The sequence below is a fragment of the Lepidochelys kempii genome, chromosome 10, assembly GCF_965140285.1.
Source record: "Lepidochelys kempii isolate rLepKem1 chromosome 10, rLepKem1.hap1, whole genome shotgun sequence".
Classification (NCBI taxonomy): Eukaryota; Metazoa; Chordata; order Testudines; family Cheloniidae; genus Lepidochelys; species Lepidochelys kempii.
The window spans coordinates 38747568-38765900 of record NC_136389.1 but is presented as its reverse complement, the minus strand read 5'-3'; the positions used below and the strand labels follow the sequence as shown (position 1 = coordinate 38765900).

The 18333-nt window shown below is 44.5% G+C and overlaps 1 protein-coding gene across 32 annotated transcripts in view; it reads right to left on the bottom strand.

The window, feature by feature from the left end:
- The window catches only part of MAPK8IP3 (mitogen-activated protein kinase 8 interacting protein 3), a 155169-nt gene that overhangs the window by 15370 nt on the left and 121466 nt on the right, over window positions 1-18333 (bottom strand). For 17 of the 32 annotated variants that reach the window (XM_073362979.2, XM_073362987.2, XM_073362974.2 and 14 more), the window contains 11 exons: window positions 12457-12616; window positions 11549-11662; window positions 9677-9772; window positions 7376-7537; window positions 5767-5932; window positions 5120-5305; window positions 4245-4431; window positions 3489-3611; window positions 3143-3223; window positions 2025-2092; window positions 375-523 (listed from right to left, as the gene is read on the bottom strand). In XM_073362979.2, the coding sequence (XP_073219080.1) occupies window positions 375-523; window positions 2025-2092; window positions 3143-3223; window positions 3489-3611; window positions 4245-4431; window positions 5120-5305; window positions 5767-5932; window positions 7376-7537; window positions 9677-9772; window positions 11549-11662; window positions 12457-12616 (1492 nt within the window). The remainder of the gene's footprint in view (window positions 1-374; window positions 524-2024; window positions 2093-3142; window positions 3224-3488; window positions 3612-4244; window positions 4432-5119; window positions 5306-5766; window positions 5933-7375; window positions 7538-9676; window positions 9773-11548; window positions 11663-12456; window positions 12617-18333) is intronic. The other 15 variants (XM_073362998.2, XM_073362994.2, XM_073362997.2 and 12 more) reach the window with 4 other exon arrangements.

Genomic DNA, 18333 nt, shown 5'->3' with positions numbered 1-18333 from the left:
AAGCACGAGTCTGACTTCCTACCAAGTGATACACACTAGGGCCGGGTACAGACGCCCAGTCCAGCCTCATCAGTTAAATGAGAGGAAGTGCTAAACTGAGATGTGATCTGAAGATTCCATACGGGGAGGAATGAGGGAGTGTGTCAGGAGTGCTATTCTGGCAGATTTCTAGAGTAACATGACCTCTAGTTACAGTTCTTCCCCTACCAACATGGATCAGCACCAAGGATACAAAGGCTCTGCATTCCCTCACTCCCCTGCAGAAGAGCAGCTAGAGAAATTAATACACCGGGAGCCAGCAACTTATCTTTACTCTCACTTTCACATACACACATGCGCACGCACACACACATACGCACACACAGCCTCCTCACCTCAATCTGCATTGTCTTGGGCTGGATGACATGGACTTTGTTCTTATAGCCACACCAGACTCTATCATACACAACAGCCATGCAGCGGATGGAATGGTGGGTGTGACCCAGGTCCATCAGGTGATAGTTGCTGAGATCCCATTGACCATCTAGGGAGAAGCAAAGACATTAGAAGGGGTGTTGTATACTTCATCAGATGTTATGCACAACACTCATTTTCTTTTCCATTTAATTCTGGGACTGTCTCATACTTTCCTGTAAATGAAAGCTGTGTTAGTTATTTAAAAGCAGCCATAGGTAATCAATATTCTTAGCTTTCTGAGTATTCATGGAGGAGCACAAGACTGGCCAAGAACCCCCAAGAATAAATTATTCAGAAATACAATTCATACCATTAGAACAAGAGAAAACACAAGAGAGAAATCCTGATACATAACTGTCATAACCTGAAGACTACAGAAACCTTTGTGCTGCCAAAAATGAAAATAATTTCTACAGGAAAACTCACATAATAAGCAACACAATGAATCACAGGTTGTTTATTATATCAAAATAGAATGTGGAGATTCTGAATGTACATATCATTGTGTGTGAAATCCTGTTAGACTGGCAGTGCAGGATCATGGATTATAGGACATGCACACCAAAGGTCATTTTCCTTAGATCTGTTAACAGGCCATAGATTGATAATACTACTTGGGGTCAGAGCCTCGTGCACACTAAGCACATGGCAGTGCATGTGGGGTTGGGTGCTAAAACTCCCAAAATCTGGCTTATTTAAACCTCCATTCTTATTGTGAGAAGGTGAATAGACTCCCCTAAGCTTTTTAATGAGCTACAGCAAAAAAAGGGGCAGCGGGGGGTGGGGGGAAGCAAATCCAATGGAACTATCTCAAAGCTTGTTTGAATGAATCACTCTTCTCTGTAAGGGGCATCATTCTCCCCATTTTACAAACAGAGAAGCTGAAGCATATTTAAATGATTTGTCCAAAGTCACTCACAGCCAGGGACAGAACCCAGATCTCTCACCTCCTAGACCTATGCTCCAACTACTAGAGCAATCAGGCTTCTTCTGAAGACATATGACTTCTAGGTCAGGAAGGATTATTGTATCTTTAAAATGAATGTTCTGAATGTATGAATGATCAGACCTAAACTCCAAGTTCACATTGCCTAACCAACCATAACAGAGGTTGAATCAAAATTGGTTTCCATGCAAACAGCAGCCTGTCCACTTTAGTGTGTTGTACTGACTCCACTGCTTTGATTACACTCAGAGAATTCAAGGAGTAACTGAGAAAGAAGTGTTGCTCTGGGAACTTTGGTCACAACTGGAAACTGCTCTAAAGTTCTCAGGTGTGAATGCAGCTGGGAGCTGCAGTGTAACAGAGATGATCTCTAGGGATGCAAAATCAGCCTGCAGCTAGCAGGATAAAGAATTACAACCCAGAAGTAAGAGGAGCTGTAATGATTAGGATGAGGGTAATACTTTTATAGTAGCCATATATTTTAAGAAAATATTAATTCCCCAGCAATCTGGCACCCTGCCACCTTGAATCAGAAGGAAGCACTGAAATGCTTAATTTATTTCCAGAGACTCTGCTTCTGTCTTGAAGCAGGCTAGTTCATCTTTGCTGCTTTGATCCTTACCTTCTCCTCGGTGGAATATGGCTAATGTTCCATCTGCCAGGGCAACAAGAACCCGTCCTTTCACATGCCTGAAATAATAGAGAAGAAAATGCTCATGAAAAGGTGGCAATAACAGGAAATGCTGCTGGATTCGGATGTTTTAATGGTCTGCTTGGTTTGGCGAATGAGAGATTCCTTCTCCCACTCTCTTGGTTATAAATCATTTCCTGTATCTAAACAAATCACACATATGGTCATGCCATTATTCCTGCTAAATCCAGCGCTTGCAGGCAACATTCATCATGTGAGAGTCACACACATAGCTTCTTTATTCTATTGGTAGCACTAATGCCTTCATTATTAAACTAGCCGGGGGCTCACCAATGCCCTGCTGAGTTTCCCCTCTTCTTTTCACTGGCTTTACAATAATGTAACTCCACGGATTTCTAATTTACACTAGAGTGAGTGAGAGGAGAATTGAGCTATTGTCCCCCCACCCCTGCTTACTTATTTCCAATATTCGGTACAAGCCTGCAACTGGGAAAGAAGGTAGCTCAGTGTGGATATGTCTACACTGCACACTAAGCCTGGGCTCTGACTCAGGTTTGAGTCCAAGCCCCACTTCCATCTACACACAAATCAGCCTAACTCAGGTTAGCAAGCACTCAGGACCTGGGTTCTAGGACCCAGCCATGGGGGTGGGTCAGAGCCCAAGTCCTGCATGACTCAGGTCCAAGCCCCGTCATTTTTCAGTGTGGATGCAAGTCTAGCCACAGACCCAAATCAGAAGGTCTTTGTAGTGCAGAATGGATGCATTAGCACAGCTGAGAGAACCAGATCCAGCAACTATAAACCCAGATTTAAAATGCATGTGGATGCTCAAGCATGGGCTTGGAAACGCTGAATCTGTAAGCCTGGGTCCCTAAGACCTGGGCTTAGTGTGCAGTATAGAAATACCCTCTGAAGCTTAAATGGTTCAGTGAGCAGGGAGTGGGTTGAGACCCCTTCCCCACAGACCTTTACTGATTTACAGAACACTACCAGGGTGATGAAAAGATGGCCAGGCAAAGAACCAACTAATGACAAGAAAAATAACAAATTCCCTGGTTTAGAGTTCCCAACTCAGTACACCAACTTACACCAGGCTCAGCACAGAATCCTTCAGCTTTATTGAATGCAGACATTTCTTCCAGTTGGACACTGCCGAGTGCACATACAGCCTGGGAGAAAGGAGCAGACAACGATGGTTAGCAGGAAGGCCAATAAACCTACAAAGGCTGAACTGTGGGGTAGGGCTTGAGTCTTTTACTCTAGCATCAAAGGAATTTGCAAAGTGTGGGTGAGTTGCTCTGCCTAAGATGAACTGGGGACTCAGAACAGCTAGTGCAGCAAGGATACACTCATTAAAGGCAATGATATCTAGATCTATGGGGTTTTATGAATGTGGGTGACATATAGGGTTCCGTAAAATGGAAGTGAATCTACCAGCCATTCTGCGCTCCAAGCCACATTGTGGGTGCAGCACTGGTGCCTGTTCCAGCAGCATCACCGTTCACTTCCTGCTCTGGCAGTGTTGTGCTCGACTCTGTCTTTTGCTGCCCATTCTCACTGCAGAGACAAAACAGACCTCACGAGTTGATTACAGGTCATATCTGGGGCCAGAGCCATCCCTTGGGTATGGAGAATCAGGGCAACCACCTCGGGCCCCGTGCTTTGGGGGGCCGCACACTTCGATAAAATCATGAGTAGATGGGCAGGGAGGTGAGGCAGGAGACAGGCAGGTGAGTGGGGTGAGGAGGCAAACAGGGAGGCGAGCGGCAGATGGGAGGGGGGCGAGGAGGCCGGCAGGCGCACAAGGAGGAAGGGAGTAGTGGGCAGCCGAACCACGACTGTTAGCTGAACCATGTTTGTTTCATTTTATTTCTTCTCTACCCTGTTATCCCATCTGTGATATTGGTTTGGCATGAAAGTGACGAGAGTTTGAATCTGCCCAAAAAAACCAGACTGGCCACCTCATTTTACTCATCACAAACAGCTGATGCAGGCAAAGATTGATGGTACACAACTGTATTATTGTTATTATTATTTTTTGTATTACCATTGCACTGAGGACTCCTTATTGTGGATCAGAACCCTACTGTGGTTGGCGCTGTACAAACACAGGACAAAAAGACAGTCCCAGCCCCAAGGAGCTTATATCTAAGTATAAGACAAAGAGCACACTCCATGCATCCAGCCTACCTGTTCTGTCTAACAGGTGCCTGAGCTGGATCTGGCTCTGTAAAGATATGCTCTGTAAGTGGACCAGGCCGGACTTGAGCTGGTTCTGTTTCATTTGCACCACTCTCTGGTACCTCTGTAGCTTCTGTTGCCTCCTCCGTGGACTGGGACTGATAGATCTTCCCATTGCTGACTGCAGCCACCTCACCTAGGGAAGGGGAAAATGCTGTAAGGTGGATGGGAAACAAGAAAGAGGGAACTATATATATAAAAAAGCTTCTGGTTTTATGATTATTCTTGCAAGTCAGACAGCTTTTGTGTCTGCTATTATAGATTCCCCAAGCTGCATATAGATGAGGAGAGTACTCAAGAGAGATCTCTATTCTGAAGGAGAGGAGTCAGAGTATTTTAAGGTGAGGTAAGGTCTATGTCTGGTAGGGTGTCAGAAACCCTCTACGGCAGCCCGTTCCACTGAGGATCTGATCAGAGTATTTTTACTCCCGTTCCCACACTCACATCTTTGCTCACCTCAATGAATTAGTGAGTTTATAGAAAGACATGGGTTGGGAAAGGAAAATGCTAAGATTAGCAACAAAAGTGAGAGATCAAGGGCATGTCATCTGTCGAAAAGATTCCACTCTGTTAACCCCAGTACTGTACAGTGTGATGTGGATCATTCATAGGGAAGAGGAAAGGAACACTCTGGATTCTAAATAGAAGGTCTCAAAGGTATAAACAAAGGGGATGGCCAAGGTGTTTATGACTTAGACTAGACTTGCAAGACTTCTTGGGGATCCCCAAGGACTTCAGGCCAGGAAGGGGAGTACTCAGATGAAGAAGGATGTGGCTACAGGGTGAAAACCAGATTATCATGAGACCTTAGTCCTGAGACTCACTCTGTCCCTTATCCAGCACGGGGGTGTCTCCACGAGAAGAACAGTTACTGCGTGGCACGTTGCACCGGGTTGCACAACCCACCAGAGTGATTCCTGCAAGGACTCCATCTGTTCCAGATGACTCTTCTGGATTCACGTCTCCCTCCAGAAAGATCTCGCCTGGAGGATAGTCACTGTCACTAGCCGCTGAAGGGAAAGGAAGAGACTCTTCCGTAAGTGTAATAGCCACTCTACCCTATTTTGGCTTAGCAGCATTCCTGAGATATCCATGGAGATGTAACATTCTGATGGTGAGTTTACCAGTCTCATGAAGACACCACAGCCCCTTGGAGAGTGCCTTGCCCAGCCTCCATATCAAGGCCAGGTTTGTGGAGCCCTTACTCAGCCTGGTGAGCACTTGCTTACATGAGTAGACTTCTGGAAGTCAAAGGAACTACTTACATGAATAGGTGCTCATCAACGTAAGTAAAGTCTCCACAGTCTGGTCCTACATGAAGGCAGGTTATGGGTGACCATCTGTGGACACAGTTGCTGAACTGGTCACAGCACTCCCACTTGTTAGCTACGGAACAACTAAGCATCATTTGCAACAAATCTGAGGAGTTGATGAATCTGTTCAAGCTTGAAAGATGCCTTTTCTCACTTACCAGGGATGCTGGAAATGCAGAGTACGTGGGCATTGCAGACAGTAAACTGATCCACCACTGTGCCAGGCTGGTTGGCATCAATGATTACAACTTTACTTGTAGAGAGGGTACTCGTGAGAATCCAGACTCGGCTGGATGTGGCATCCATCTCGTGCAGCTCCTTTACCTGCAGGAGATAAAAATGAAGGGAGAGAATCAGCACTCCTGAGACTCCAGCTAACCAATCAATCTTTGACAACATTTGTATTGAAGAGACCAGCCTTCCAGCTCTAGAGAGCGAACACCTCTTGTTAGCATCTGAAGATACACAAAAATAGGCAGCCACAATGCAAACTTCCACTATGCTGCTGCCCTAGCATACCTCAGCCCAGACTGCAGAGACCACCTATGGGGCGAGTGGGGAGTTTGGTCCTAAGCCTCGCCTCTGAGACTTACAATTAGTGTAAGTCGCCTCATTTCATAGAGGCCACCAAACAGCAGTCAGATAGTAACAACATTTAGTTACTGTCAACCTCGGCTGTACTTGAATTATCAACCTAAGCAAGGAAGGTTCTGTCTACTATGCTACTACTTAGCACAACCAATCCATTTTTAAAATTCATCACAGTTCCCCAGACATAAATCATAGAAAAGCCCTGCATTCCCTCTAGGTGGCTTCAAACTGTTGTAACATTGGGTTCAGTATCTTACTGGGTTTATGTTCGGTGAAAAAAGTTGCTTTCTAGAATGGGAAGTTCAGAAGCAGCAGCTCGTTCCAATAAAACCTCTCTTGCTATGGTAAAACAGGCCAGGAATGAGCTCACAAACACACCTAGCAATAACCCACTTCTTAGCTCAAAATACAGCTGGGAGGCAGATGGGCTTGAGGGTGAAACCCACCAGTTATTAGAAATCTATTGCAGTATTATCCTCCTTCCCAGAGGATTAGCAGCCATCCTACTGTGGGAAGACATGGAAGCCAAGAGTAGCCACAACCTTGCAAAGATTTACAGAGCAACCTACAGCTCTACTGCACTTTCACTAGTTATCGGTTACAGGTCAGTCATCACTGGCTTTAGCCCTTTCCATCCTCATAGCTGCTAACGTTTTGCCGTATGGAAAGCTGAATGAAATGAACCATTGTGTTGCCTGCCATTACTTCATCTGTCTGCTTGATAGCTGGACAGCAAGGCTTCTGTATTACAGAAGCAGCATTAGCCATCTTGCACCCAAGCTCCAATACCATGATTCTCAATACATCCTGTTCCTGCCTGAATCCTGATACTTTTTATGAAAGACTGCATTGTCATTCGGCATCAAATGATCCTTTTATTCTAATAAAGCACCTTGTATCTGTAGATCTCCAAGCACTTTACAAAGGGGAAAATGGAGGCTTGGCCAGGGTATGTGACTTATCCAAGATCAGAGTCATTGGTGGAGCTGGGAATAGCACCTGCTCTTATCACTGGACAATGCTGCATAGATATTAAACCAATGGTAACAGGAGGAAAGACTATGCAAACAGCCAGTACATGAGAGACATAGTTCTAATACTATGATGATGAGTGTGCCAAATAAGGGGGGCAGGGACAGAAAGAGGGGGAGAGAATCAGAGGGTCCCTTTTCTGACCTTTTTCTTTTCTGGAGATGTGTGGTTACTCTTGGTGTTCTCTCCTTCCACCTCCCGGTCACAGGTGAGCGGATCACGTCCAGGATCTGACTTCTGTCCACTCCCAGAATCCTGTTCAAAGGGCTTCCACCCCATCAGGTTGACTCCAGCTGCACACCACAACTAAATGATCAAAGCAGAAATCTAAAGAGACTAAGAACTATTTGGGGACCAGAACCTTACTCAGTTCAAGTACCCCTGCAGAGCATTCCATGCACATACCCAACACCTACAAAAATTTAGGTTGATTTCTACCAGAAACCACAGTCAATTTAGGGGAGAAAGGAAAGAGGAAATCTGAAGCCACTGCATTTCCAAAGAGACAATTTAGCAAATATGATTAGCAGATATTAAAAGAGAAAGAAAATAAACTCTGTGTGTGACCTAAAATCAAGCTGGTGAAAGGTCCACAGCATTGCAGTGAAAAGGGTCCCAAGACTCTCCTAGGTGGAGAAGCAGAATCTTTTCTTCACACGTCAATAACCAGAACAGGCAGTACTAACAGAGTCCACAACTGGAAACAGGGCTGTTAGGGCATGACTCTGCAGTATGCATGCAGACAAAAAACGGATTTGTCTTCGATTTGGGTTAAGCATGCATAACAAATGTAGGATTGGGCCCTGAAAAGCAGGTTTCCTGCAAGTTTGAAGTGACTTGCATCTTCTCCTGTGCTAGAAACTACCTAATCCACTGTAAGCCACATTGTTTTTATGAGAATGTTGGGGATGGAATCCTATTCCCAAACACTGGGACAATCAACAATCTCTGGGGAAAAACAGACCAAACAGAAGCATCCCCATAGGTCAGGCTATGCTGAGAATCTCAGACCACAAACAGCCAGCAATGTAAGAATTCTTTTACCATTTAATATCCAACTGCAGTCTGAAAATCAACTCTGAATATGAGAGACAAGGTGGGGGAGGGAATACCTGTACCCCGATATAACACAGTCCTGGGAACCAAAAAAGCTTACCGTCTTATAGGTGAGACCATGTTATAGCAGGGTAGGAAGAGGAACCTCTCCCCGCCCCAGCTCACCTCTGCTCCGCCTCGTCCCACGAGCACGCCGCTGCTCCGCTTCTCCTCCCTCCCAGGCCTGCCACACCAATCAGCTGATTCGCAGCAAGCCTTGGAGGGAGGGAGGGAGGAAGGGGGGAGAAGCGGAGTGGCAATGGTGCGGTCAGGGGAGGAGGCGGAGGGGAAGTGAGCTGGGGTGGGGAGCAGTTCCTCTGCCCCCTGCCCCCCACCCCTCGGTTACTTGCTGCGGCCCTCCCTGCGCCCCCCGCCCCAGCTCACCTCCACTCCGCCTACGTCCCTGAGCGCGCCGCTGCCGCTCTGCTTCTCCTCCCGTTTCTCCCTCCCTCCCAGGCTTGCTGCGAATCAGCTGATTGGCGCGGCAAGCCTGGAAGGGAGGAGAAGCGGAGAGGTGGCATGCTCGTGGGAGGAGGCGGAGGCGAGCTGGGCAAGTAAGGGGGGGGTGCAGAGGAACCGCTTGCAGTAACATGAATTCGGATATAACGAGGTAAAGCAGCTCCGCTCCCCAGAGCACTGCTTTACCGAGTTATATGCAAATTCGCGTTATATTGGACCGCATTGTATCGGGGTAGAGGTGTATCTTTTACTGGACCAACATCTGCTGGTGACAGAGACAAGCTTTTGAGCTCCACAGAGCTCTTCTTCAAGTTTGGGAAAGATACTCAGAGTGTCATAGATTCAGGCCTGGCATAAGCAGACAATTCCAGAGAAGTCTATTGAGTTACAAACACCAAAGCTAAATTTGGTTCAGATTGGCGATTTCTAATCAGTGATGGAGGTTAAAGAAATATGTTCATAGCTGCCTTCAACTGCTCTTGCTGATTTTTTTATATCGGTTTACTGTACAGTGCTCTAAGGCTTCTTTGTAAGGGGAGCTTTATAAACTCAGGTGGTTGCTGATCCTGTGTAAGTCATGCATAAAAACAAGCAAAGAACCTAGGAAAGAACCACAGTAATGTCTCCTGGCAACCAAAATTTGCTGTGAAATATAGCCTTAGAAACAGATGTACTGTTGTCCTATATGCATTAGAAATAAGCCATTCCAAAGGCAAAGCAGGAGTAGAAGTCTTCAGATTTAACAGAAACTTTGAACAATTGGTCCATGTCAAAAATTTCAAACAACCTAAAAATTGCACCAGTAATTAATTTGACCATAATTCATACCCGGGGACGTGCACCACTCACAGTCACAATGGTATGCAAAACAGTCTATAGCTGAATATTTACCTTCATGGTGGGGTCCTTCTCCACTAGAGGGCGACAGTACACAGGCACAGGGACATTTTTCATGCGGGTGTCTTCCTGGCCACCATTGGGACTCAGCTGTGGAGGAAGAGGAGACAGAGAAAGACAGTACAAGAGTGTGATATGATTATAAGCCAGCTATAACAATAGACCTATAGCCATGAAGGTGTAACAAAAAACTTTAGCCTTAAAAAAACCTTGCAGTTACTCACTGCCAATGCCTGCGTATGCTTCATCGTACACCTTGTATGGAATGAAGCCTCAAATGGCCTGGAACCAGTATACCTGTGAGACCACCTCTCTCACCAGGATACACTGCCAGAGTTATAGTGTCACACTAACAGCATTCCAATGCAAGAGGGCCAGGGGCTCACTGTATCTGGTAGTGAGTGAGTTACAGCTGGCATGACTAGTTAAGTGTACTCCAACTCACTAAGGTCATAAATTGTACCCAAAAAGTGTCATGTAAGCTATCAATAGAAATCACTGATCATTAATATTACTGTTTGGTGTAAGTACGGAACACCAGTAGGAGCACTGCCAGCAGATCGAGGGACGTGATCATTCCCCTCTGTTCAGCATTGGTGAGGCCTCATCTGGAGTACTGTGTCCAGTTTTGGGCCCCACACTACAAGAAGGATGTGGAAAAATTGGAAGAGTCTGGCGGAGGGCAACAAAAATGATTAGGGGGCTGGAGCACATGACTTATAAGGAGAGGCTGAGGGAACTGGGATTATTTATTCTGCAGAAGAGAAGAATGAGGGGGGATTTGATAGCTGCTTTCAACTACCTGAAAGGGGGTTCCAAGGAGGATGGATCTAGACTGTTCTCAGTGGTACCAGATGACAGAACAAGGAGTAATGGTCTCAAGTTGCAGTGGGGGAGGTTTAGATTGGATATTAGGAAAAACTTTTTCACTAGGAGGGTGGTGAAGCACTGGAATGGGTTACCTAGGGACGTGGTGGATTCTCCTTCCTTAGAGGTTTTTAAGGTCAGGCTTAACAAAGCCCTGGCTGGGATGATTTAGTTGGGGATTGGTCCTGCTTTAAGCAGGGGTTGGACTAGATGATCTCCTGAGGTCCCTTCCAACCCTGATATACTATGATTCTATGAACACAAACTCAAAATTACAAACATATTGGAAATTATGTGTCCTGCCAGGCAGGGCTAAAGTTATTCCACTCTAGACAAAGGGAGATGCCTTCTAGGTGGCTGAATGACATTCAATGTACATTAAGAGATAATGGGAATGCAAACAACATAGAAGATAAACAGGACCATCAAGACAGCAGGGGGAGGAGATTGCAGGAAACAGAATAATTTGCATTGTACCAAACACTGCGGGAGGGGAGGGAAGAAAAAAGCATGGAGCTTCCTCCACCACCAGACTCCATGTTGCCTTCCTAATAGCTTAATGAACTTTACTTTGGTGGGTAACCTTCAGAAAAATTCACTAGGCTATAAAAAAAAGGGGGAAAGAACCCACAGTTATTTTTCACCTGAGACGACTAAGGAATTGAGTACTTTGAACTTTGTGGGAGATCTTGACCAGAGGAGTGGTCAGCCATCTTGCTGGAAGGTAGATTGGTAAGAATAAAGGCCTGAATAAAGGCTGCAGATTGTTTTATTAAGCCTTAGCCATTAGATGGCATTTTTCACTGGCATTTTCTTGCAACCATTTCTAACTATACCCTTTATACTTGAACTCACTTAAAATCCAATCTTGTATTGTTAATAAACTTGTTTTACTTTTAATCTAACCCAACCCACTGCTGTGTTTGAATTAAAGTGAACGTGAACTCTAGTTAATGTGGCAAGCTGTTGGATATTGTATCTTTAAAGGAACAAACAAACCTTAAATCTCTCTGAATGGTCCAAGAGAGGGCTGGACATTGCAGAGCACATGGTTTTGGAAAAGTTTGGAATTGTGTTGGGGTCATCTTGCCAGGTGTAACCGGAGCATGGCTGCTGGAATCACAGAAACTCAGTGCAGGCTTGTCCGCTGGCTAGAAACATCCAGACAAGAGCACCGCAGAGCAGAGCCTTTTGAAGCACTTAAGAGTTACAGGGCAAGCAATGACAACACCTCACTGGTCTAGATTGCCCCCCAGAATGTGACATTTGGTCAGCACAGACACTACTGGTATATTCCCCCTTGATTTAACAAGAGCAGGTGGCTGACAGAGCATTCTGTAAGGGTCCCAGGACACTGGAATGCCCTCCCACCCAGCTCCAAAGCAGCCTGGGGATTTGTCAACTTTCAGGGCACATTGCAGCGCCCATTTCCATCACCTGACCTTTGATGAGAGGTAGGTGGGTTGCAGTGTAGGCCAACATATTGGGTGATGGTATTTGATCTTGCTGCTGGGCAGACCAGAGAGCTGACTGGGTTTGTAATTTTAAATAATTGGCAGAGTGCTCAGAGCCTGTGTATGGACTAAATTGAAAAAAATAAAGTAAATAAAAATAAGAATAAGAATGGGCTCTGGTGGAGGAAGAATTATTGCTGCTTCCAGATGGAGTTCTTTCAGAAACTTCCATGCAAGAGAACTTCCCCTCCAATGACTGCAGAGGGCATATAGAAAGGATGAATTTGACCCAAGCCCACCAGACAGACCGCATGTGTCTACAGTATCTTTAATTCAAATGCTGTACCAATAAAAAGTATATTTACCAATAGGGGGAGTTAGGTTTCTACTGGTTTCATTTGGGATTGTAATCACCTGTTCTTCCCCCTCAGCCTTGCAGCAAATGGTTCCTACCTGCTTGTACTTGGCAGGAAGGCTCCACCCACAGGCCTGTAATCGACCGTCATCATTCCGCACATGCTCTCGGACCTGGCGGTACTGCTCGCGCTTCTGTTCGCGACGTGTGGATGACGTACAGTCACTGAGGAGAGAAGCAACAGTGTTACTTCTCAATCTATGGTTAAAAACAGAGGCAGAGGGTCAAGAAAGCATTGCCATGGAAGGCAGAAGACAAACAGTCAGAGGTCAAAGAATACAAAGCAGGAAATAAAAGAGTGTCTTTGACAAGGAGAAAAGGAGGAGCAGGAAACAAGAGAGATAAAAGTCCTGTTGTGAGGTGGACCCAGGGAAGCCCTAATCTCTAGCTCCCTTCCAACTCACCCATTGTGGTAAGACAGGTCCTTGGGAACACACCCAGAACCCTTCAGAGATGGAGAATCAGCTTTCTTGGGGACAAACATTCATGGGAGACCCTAAGATTATCAGCTTAGGTTCCTTTGCATTTTACTGACCCCATGACCTCAGTTGGAAGATATTCCTTCTTTCTTTCCAATCAACTGTTTAATCTTTTCCACGTCTTAAAACCCTCTCTGTTGGCTTGCTGAGAAGGTGAGCAGCTCCTTTGAAACTGCAGAACAAGTGGCCAGCAAGTAGAGGGTGCAAAGCAAGGCCGGATTTCCAATTAGGCACAGTAGGCACATGCCTAGGAGCGCCTAAAAGTCAAAAGTGGGTTAAAAGTTAAAAAATGTAATACATACAGCTCCCCTGTGGGCAGCCAGGCTCCTGGCACGGGTTGGTGGCTGCCCCGCCTGTGGGGCTGGAGCAGGGTGAGCGTCTGAGTCAGGCCGCCTGGGCGAGCTGAGCCGCAGGCGGGCGGGGCAGCTGCTGCAGGTGCTGGGAGCGTCCCAGTCCCTTCCCAATCTCGGCCGCCGCACTACCTCTACCCAGTGCCAGGAAGGGAAAGGGAGGGAGGTGGCTAGTGCCCCATTCACTTGCACAGGCAGAGCCGTGGGGAGAGGTACAGTCCCCCCCATGTGCCTCACCTGGGATGGGTGGGCTGCTCCCCACCTCAGGCTGGGAGCACCATGCATACTGGTGGATCTCATGCCTTCCTGGAGAGGCTGTGTTTATATTTTTTTTTTTGTTTCATTTCTTATGGAAAACACAAAGGGCAGCTGTAGGCAGGGGGGGCATTGAAGATGCTGTGCCTAAGGGTGCGTGAGGTGTAAATCTGGCCTTGGGTGCAGAAGTGACATGTCTTCATCTCCAGTTCAGAAACCAAGAACATCACCTCCATGATGCTCCCAGTCTCACCTGATGTGAGGAATCAGGTTGTGGCGGTCACCAGAGTGGATAAAAATCAACGATTAAAAAAAATAAAAATAAAAAAAATCAGATCTAAAGATCGTTTTAATTAAGATACATTATAGCTCAAAGATATCTCATCATGGAATAGGGATTATAAATTCTAATTCTATAGTATGAGACAATATATTCATGTAATGTTTAAGAAAAGTTTTGTAAATGAGTTCCGAGAGTTCATGGATTAGGGACCCAATCTTATCGGATTCCAGGGGCTTCTGTTTAGACTATTTAGGTTAATCTTTCTATCTACCCAATTGGATTTAGTGCTCAGTCTAGAAGATACCATCGGAGATGCTTAGTTTTGCAGTTCTCAAATTGTGGATTTGTGTCTCCAGAGAGAACATGCTTGTTAACAGCAAAAATGTTTTAAATAAATAAATAAATACTACATTGAGGTGAGAAATAACAAACCTCAACCCTACTGTCCCTCTGCAAATTTGTGTACACAGAGTCAATCCCTTGCCCCTCTGTAAAAGTGCAAAGTTTCAAAAAGTTCAATGAATAGAAGATTGGGGGCGGAATAGATCTGGACAAGGAGAAGTCTGGAGATAAATGTGAGAAGGGAGGGACAGGCAGTAGAAACACAAGTGAAACTGTTTGAGCAGCATATTCCAGAAACCTTGAGGTCTTTCTGAGTGTAGCCTTCATTGATTTGAAATCTACCATACCATTCTCTCACTAGAAAGGAAAACCTATGATGGCAGCAGGCTATAAAAGAGATCCAGTTTGGGAATATTTTAATTAAATAATCAAATTCCCCTCTACTTGGGGGTAAGACAGGCATGCGTACAAAATGCAAACAGTGCAACAAAGAAATGCAAGGCCTGTTTGCCTGAAAGAAACAACATCATGAAAAGCGTTCCTTCTCAGGAGGAAGCTGTGTTGAAGATGATGAAAGGAACATGTCTGAACATGCAGGATCTTCAGGTTGGTAAACTTTTTTATTTCATACTTCTTCCTTAAGAGCTGCCTGTCTTCCTTCTGGGCTATTTTTGAATTCTCATGTTTGAGCAAAAAATATAGTTGTTACTCTATGGTACTATGATTTTAGATGCAGTTGTGATAAAAAATAAATAGCTGAAATAGGCAGATTTTCCTTTTACAATTTCACCTTTAAAGTAGTACTGAGTGTCAGTGAATGCAATGAATAATACTAAAGGAGCAGTACGGTAATAATAATTAACTAACTGCATTGACTTATTTGGTCTCAAGATTATCCACCTTCAAGATCACCATCATTTTCTATAGTTTCAGAGTTATCTGCCAATGATAGTGTTTCAGTCACATCATGTATGTCACATAGCCACAGTATATCACCTGCAGCAAAAAAACCAAAAACCTCCATCATCCAGAAACAACCATAGATAAGTTTGTGATAAGAACCAGCAGATTACAAAAAGAGTTAATTGATTAAAAATTGCCCAGTTTGTTAATGCTACAAACTCTCCTTTCCATATCATGGAGCAGGTCCTCAAGGAATCAATCCTGAAGCACTTACACGAGAGGAAAGTGATCAGGAACAGTCAGCATGGATTCACCAAGGGAAGGTCATGCATGACTAATCTAATCGCCTTCTATGATGAGATTACCGGTTCTGTGGATGAAGGGAATGCAGTGGATGTATTGTTTCTTGACTTTAGCAAAGCTTTTGACACGGTCTCCCACAGTATTCTTGTCAGCAAGTTAAAGTAGTACGGGCTGGATGAATGCACTATAAGGTGGGTAGAAAGTTGGCTAGATTGTCGGGCTCAACGGGTAGTGATCAATGGCTCCATGTCTAGATGGCAGCCAGTATCAAGTGGAGTGCCCCAGGGGTTGGTCCTGGGGCCGGTTTTGTTCAGTATCTTCATAAATGATCTGGAGGATGGTGTGGATTGCACTCTCAGCAAATTTGCGGATGATACTAAACTGGGAGGAGTGGTAGATACGCTGGAGGGCAGGGATAGGATACAGAGGGACCTAGACAAATTGGAGGATTGGGCCAAAAGAAATCTGATGAGGTGCAACAAGTATAAGTTCAGGGTCCTGCACTTAGGACGGAAGAATCCAATGCACCGCTACAGACTAGGGACTGAATGGCTAGGCAGCAATTCTGCGGAAAAGGACCTAGGGGTGACAGTGGACGAGAAGCTGGATATGAGTCAACAGTGTGCCCTTGTTGCCAAGAAGGCCAATGGCATTTTGGGATGTATAAGTAGGGGCATAGCCAGCAGATCAAGGGACGTGATCGTTCCCCTATATTCGACATTGGTGAGGCCTCATCTGGAGTACTGTGTCCAGTTTTGGGCCCCACACTACAAGAAGGATGTGGAAAAATTGGAGAGAGTCCAGCGAAGGGCAACAAAAATGATTAGGGGTCTGGAACACATGACTTATGAGGAGAGGCTGAGGGAACTGGGATTGTTTAGTCTGCAGAAGAGAAGAATGAGGGGAGATTTGATAGCTGCTTTCAACTACCTGAGAGGTGGTTCCAAAGAGAATGGTTCTAGACTATTCTCAGTGGTAGAAGATGACAGGACAAGGAGTAATGGTCTCAAGTTGCAGTGGGGGAGGTTTAGATTGGATATTAGGAAAAACTTTTTCACTAGGAGGGTGGTGAAACACTGGAATGCGTTACCTAGGGAGGTGGTAGAATCTCCTTCCTTAGAAGTTTTTAAGGTCAGGCGTGACAAAGCCCTGGCTGGGATGATTTAATTGGGGATTGGTCCTGCTTTCATAGAATCATAGAATATCAGGGTTCGAAGGGACCTCAGCGCTTTGAGCAGGGGGTTGGACTAGATGACCTCCTGAGGTCCCTTCCAACCCTGATATTCTATGATATGATTGAGAATCCACACTTCATTAACATGGTTCAGTCAGGATACAGTCCTCCCAACAGAGCAGATGTCGCAGGCCAATTGCTGGTTAAAGTGTATGAAAGAGAAACTGAGTAGTGTGCAAAAGGTCTAGAGGGTAAGATTGTTAACCTGAGTCTTGATGGGTGGAGCAATGTCCACAATGATCCTGTTATATGTGCTTGTGTGACAACAGAAGAAGGGAATGTCTTCCTTACAGAAACAGGTACACCAGGAAATGCACACACAGCAGAATACTTACAAGACGTAGCAGTAAAAGCTATAACAAACTGAAAAAAAAATCAAATGTCTAGTACACAGCTTGGTCACAGACAATGCTGCAAATGAATCCAAGATGAGAAGAAATTATTTAGAAGACAGTGAAGAGAGTCCAAAGCTAATAACACACGGTTGCAGTGCTCATTTGATGCACCTCCTAGCCAAAGACTTCAGTGTCCCAGAAATAAAGGCTAATGTTGTTGAAATGGCAAAGTACTTCTGTAACAACCACTTTGCAGCAGCTGCTCTGAAAAAAGTGGGAGGAACCAAGCTAACTCTCCCACAAGGCGTGCGATGGAACTCAGCAGTGGACTGTTTTGAGCACTATATCAGGAATTGGCCTAATCTGATGACAGTTTGTGAACAAAATCGTGAAAAAATAGATGGCACTGTCACAGCCAAAGTTCTCAACATGGGGCTTAAGAGAAATGTTGAACACATGCTGAGTGCCCTGAAGCCTATTTCTGTAGCCTTGAAGAAAATGCAGGGAAACATCTGTTTTATTGATGACGCTGCTGAAATTTGGAAGGAACTGAGTGAGATCTTAAAAAGAGAAATATGCAATGACAGAGTTAAATTACAAGCATTAAAAAAACGAATCGGACAAGCACTATCTCCAGCTCATTTTCTTGCAAATATTCTCAATATTCGGTAATGGGGTCAAACCTTAACTGCTGAAGAAGAGGAGTTGGCTATGACATGGACATCCAGCAATCATCCCTTCATAATGCCAATTATAATAAACTTCAGAGCTAAGGGTGAACCCATTCAAGAAATATATGTTTGCTGATGATGTTTAAAGAAAGTCACACCAGTGAACTGGTGGAAATCACTTAAGCACTTGGATTCAGAGACTGTTGAAGTGATAATCTCACTTTTAACAGCAGTAGCTTCTTCTGCCGGTGTAAAAAAGAATATTTTCTTCCTTTGGACTAGTCATTCCAAATTGAGAAATCATTTGGGACCTGAAATAGCAGGAAAGCTTGTTTTTCTTTTCCAGATTATGAACAAACAGGAAAATGAAGGTGAAGACGACTGAGTTAGCTGGAGAAGCCAATATTTTAAGTTTCTCATGTTGACCTGACTGACACAGTCGATTTAATTTTTTTTAAAATATTTCATTTAACTATTTTAGTTAAAAATAACGTGAACAAAAACAAACCTGATTTAAAAAAAACTTGAATGTTTAAATAAAAAATTAATGTTTGTTTTGTTAAAATATTATATGTTTGCTGTTCTGGATTTTTTTCTTCAATACATAACGTTGTTGTTTTAGTTAAATAAAACAATTTAAATGTCTGTCTGGTAATGGTCTCCTCCTAATACAGCATGGCAAAAAAATCCTCCAAATATTAATGATTAACCTGTTGAATTGGAGATAGTTTATCTCCCAATCACTTCATCAATATCTGCT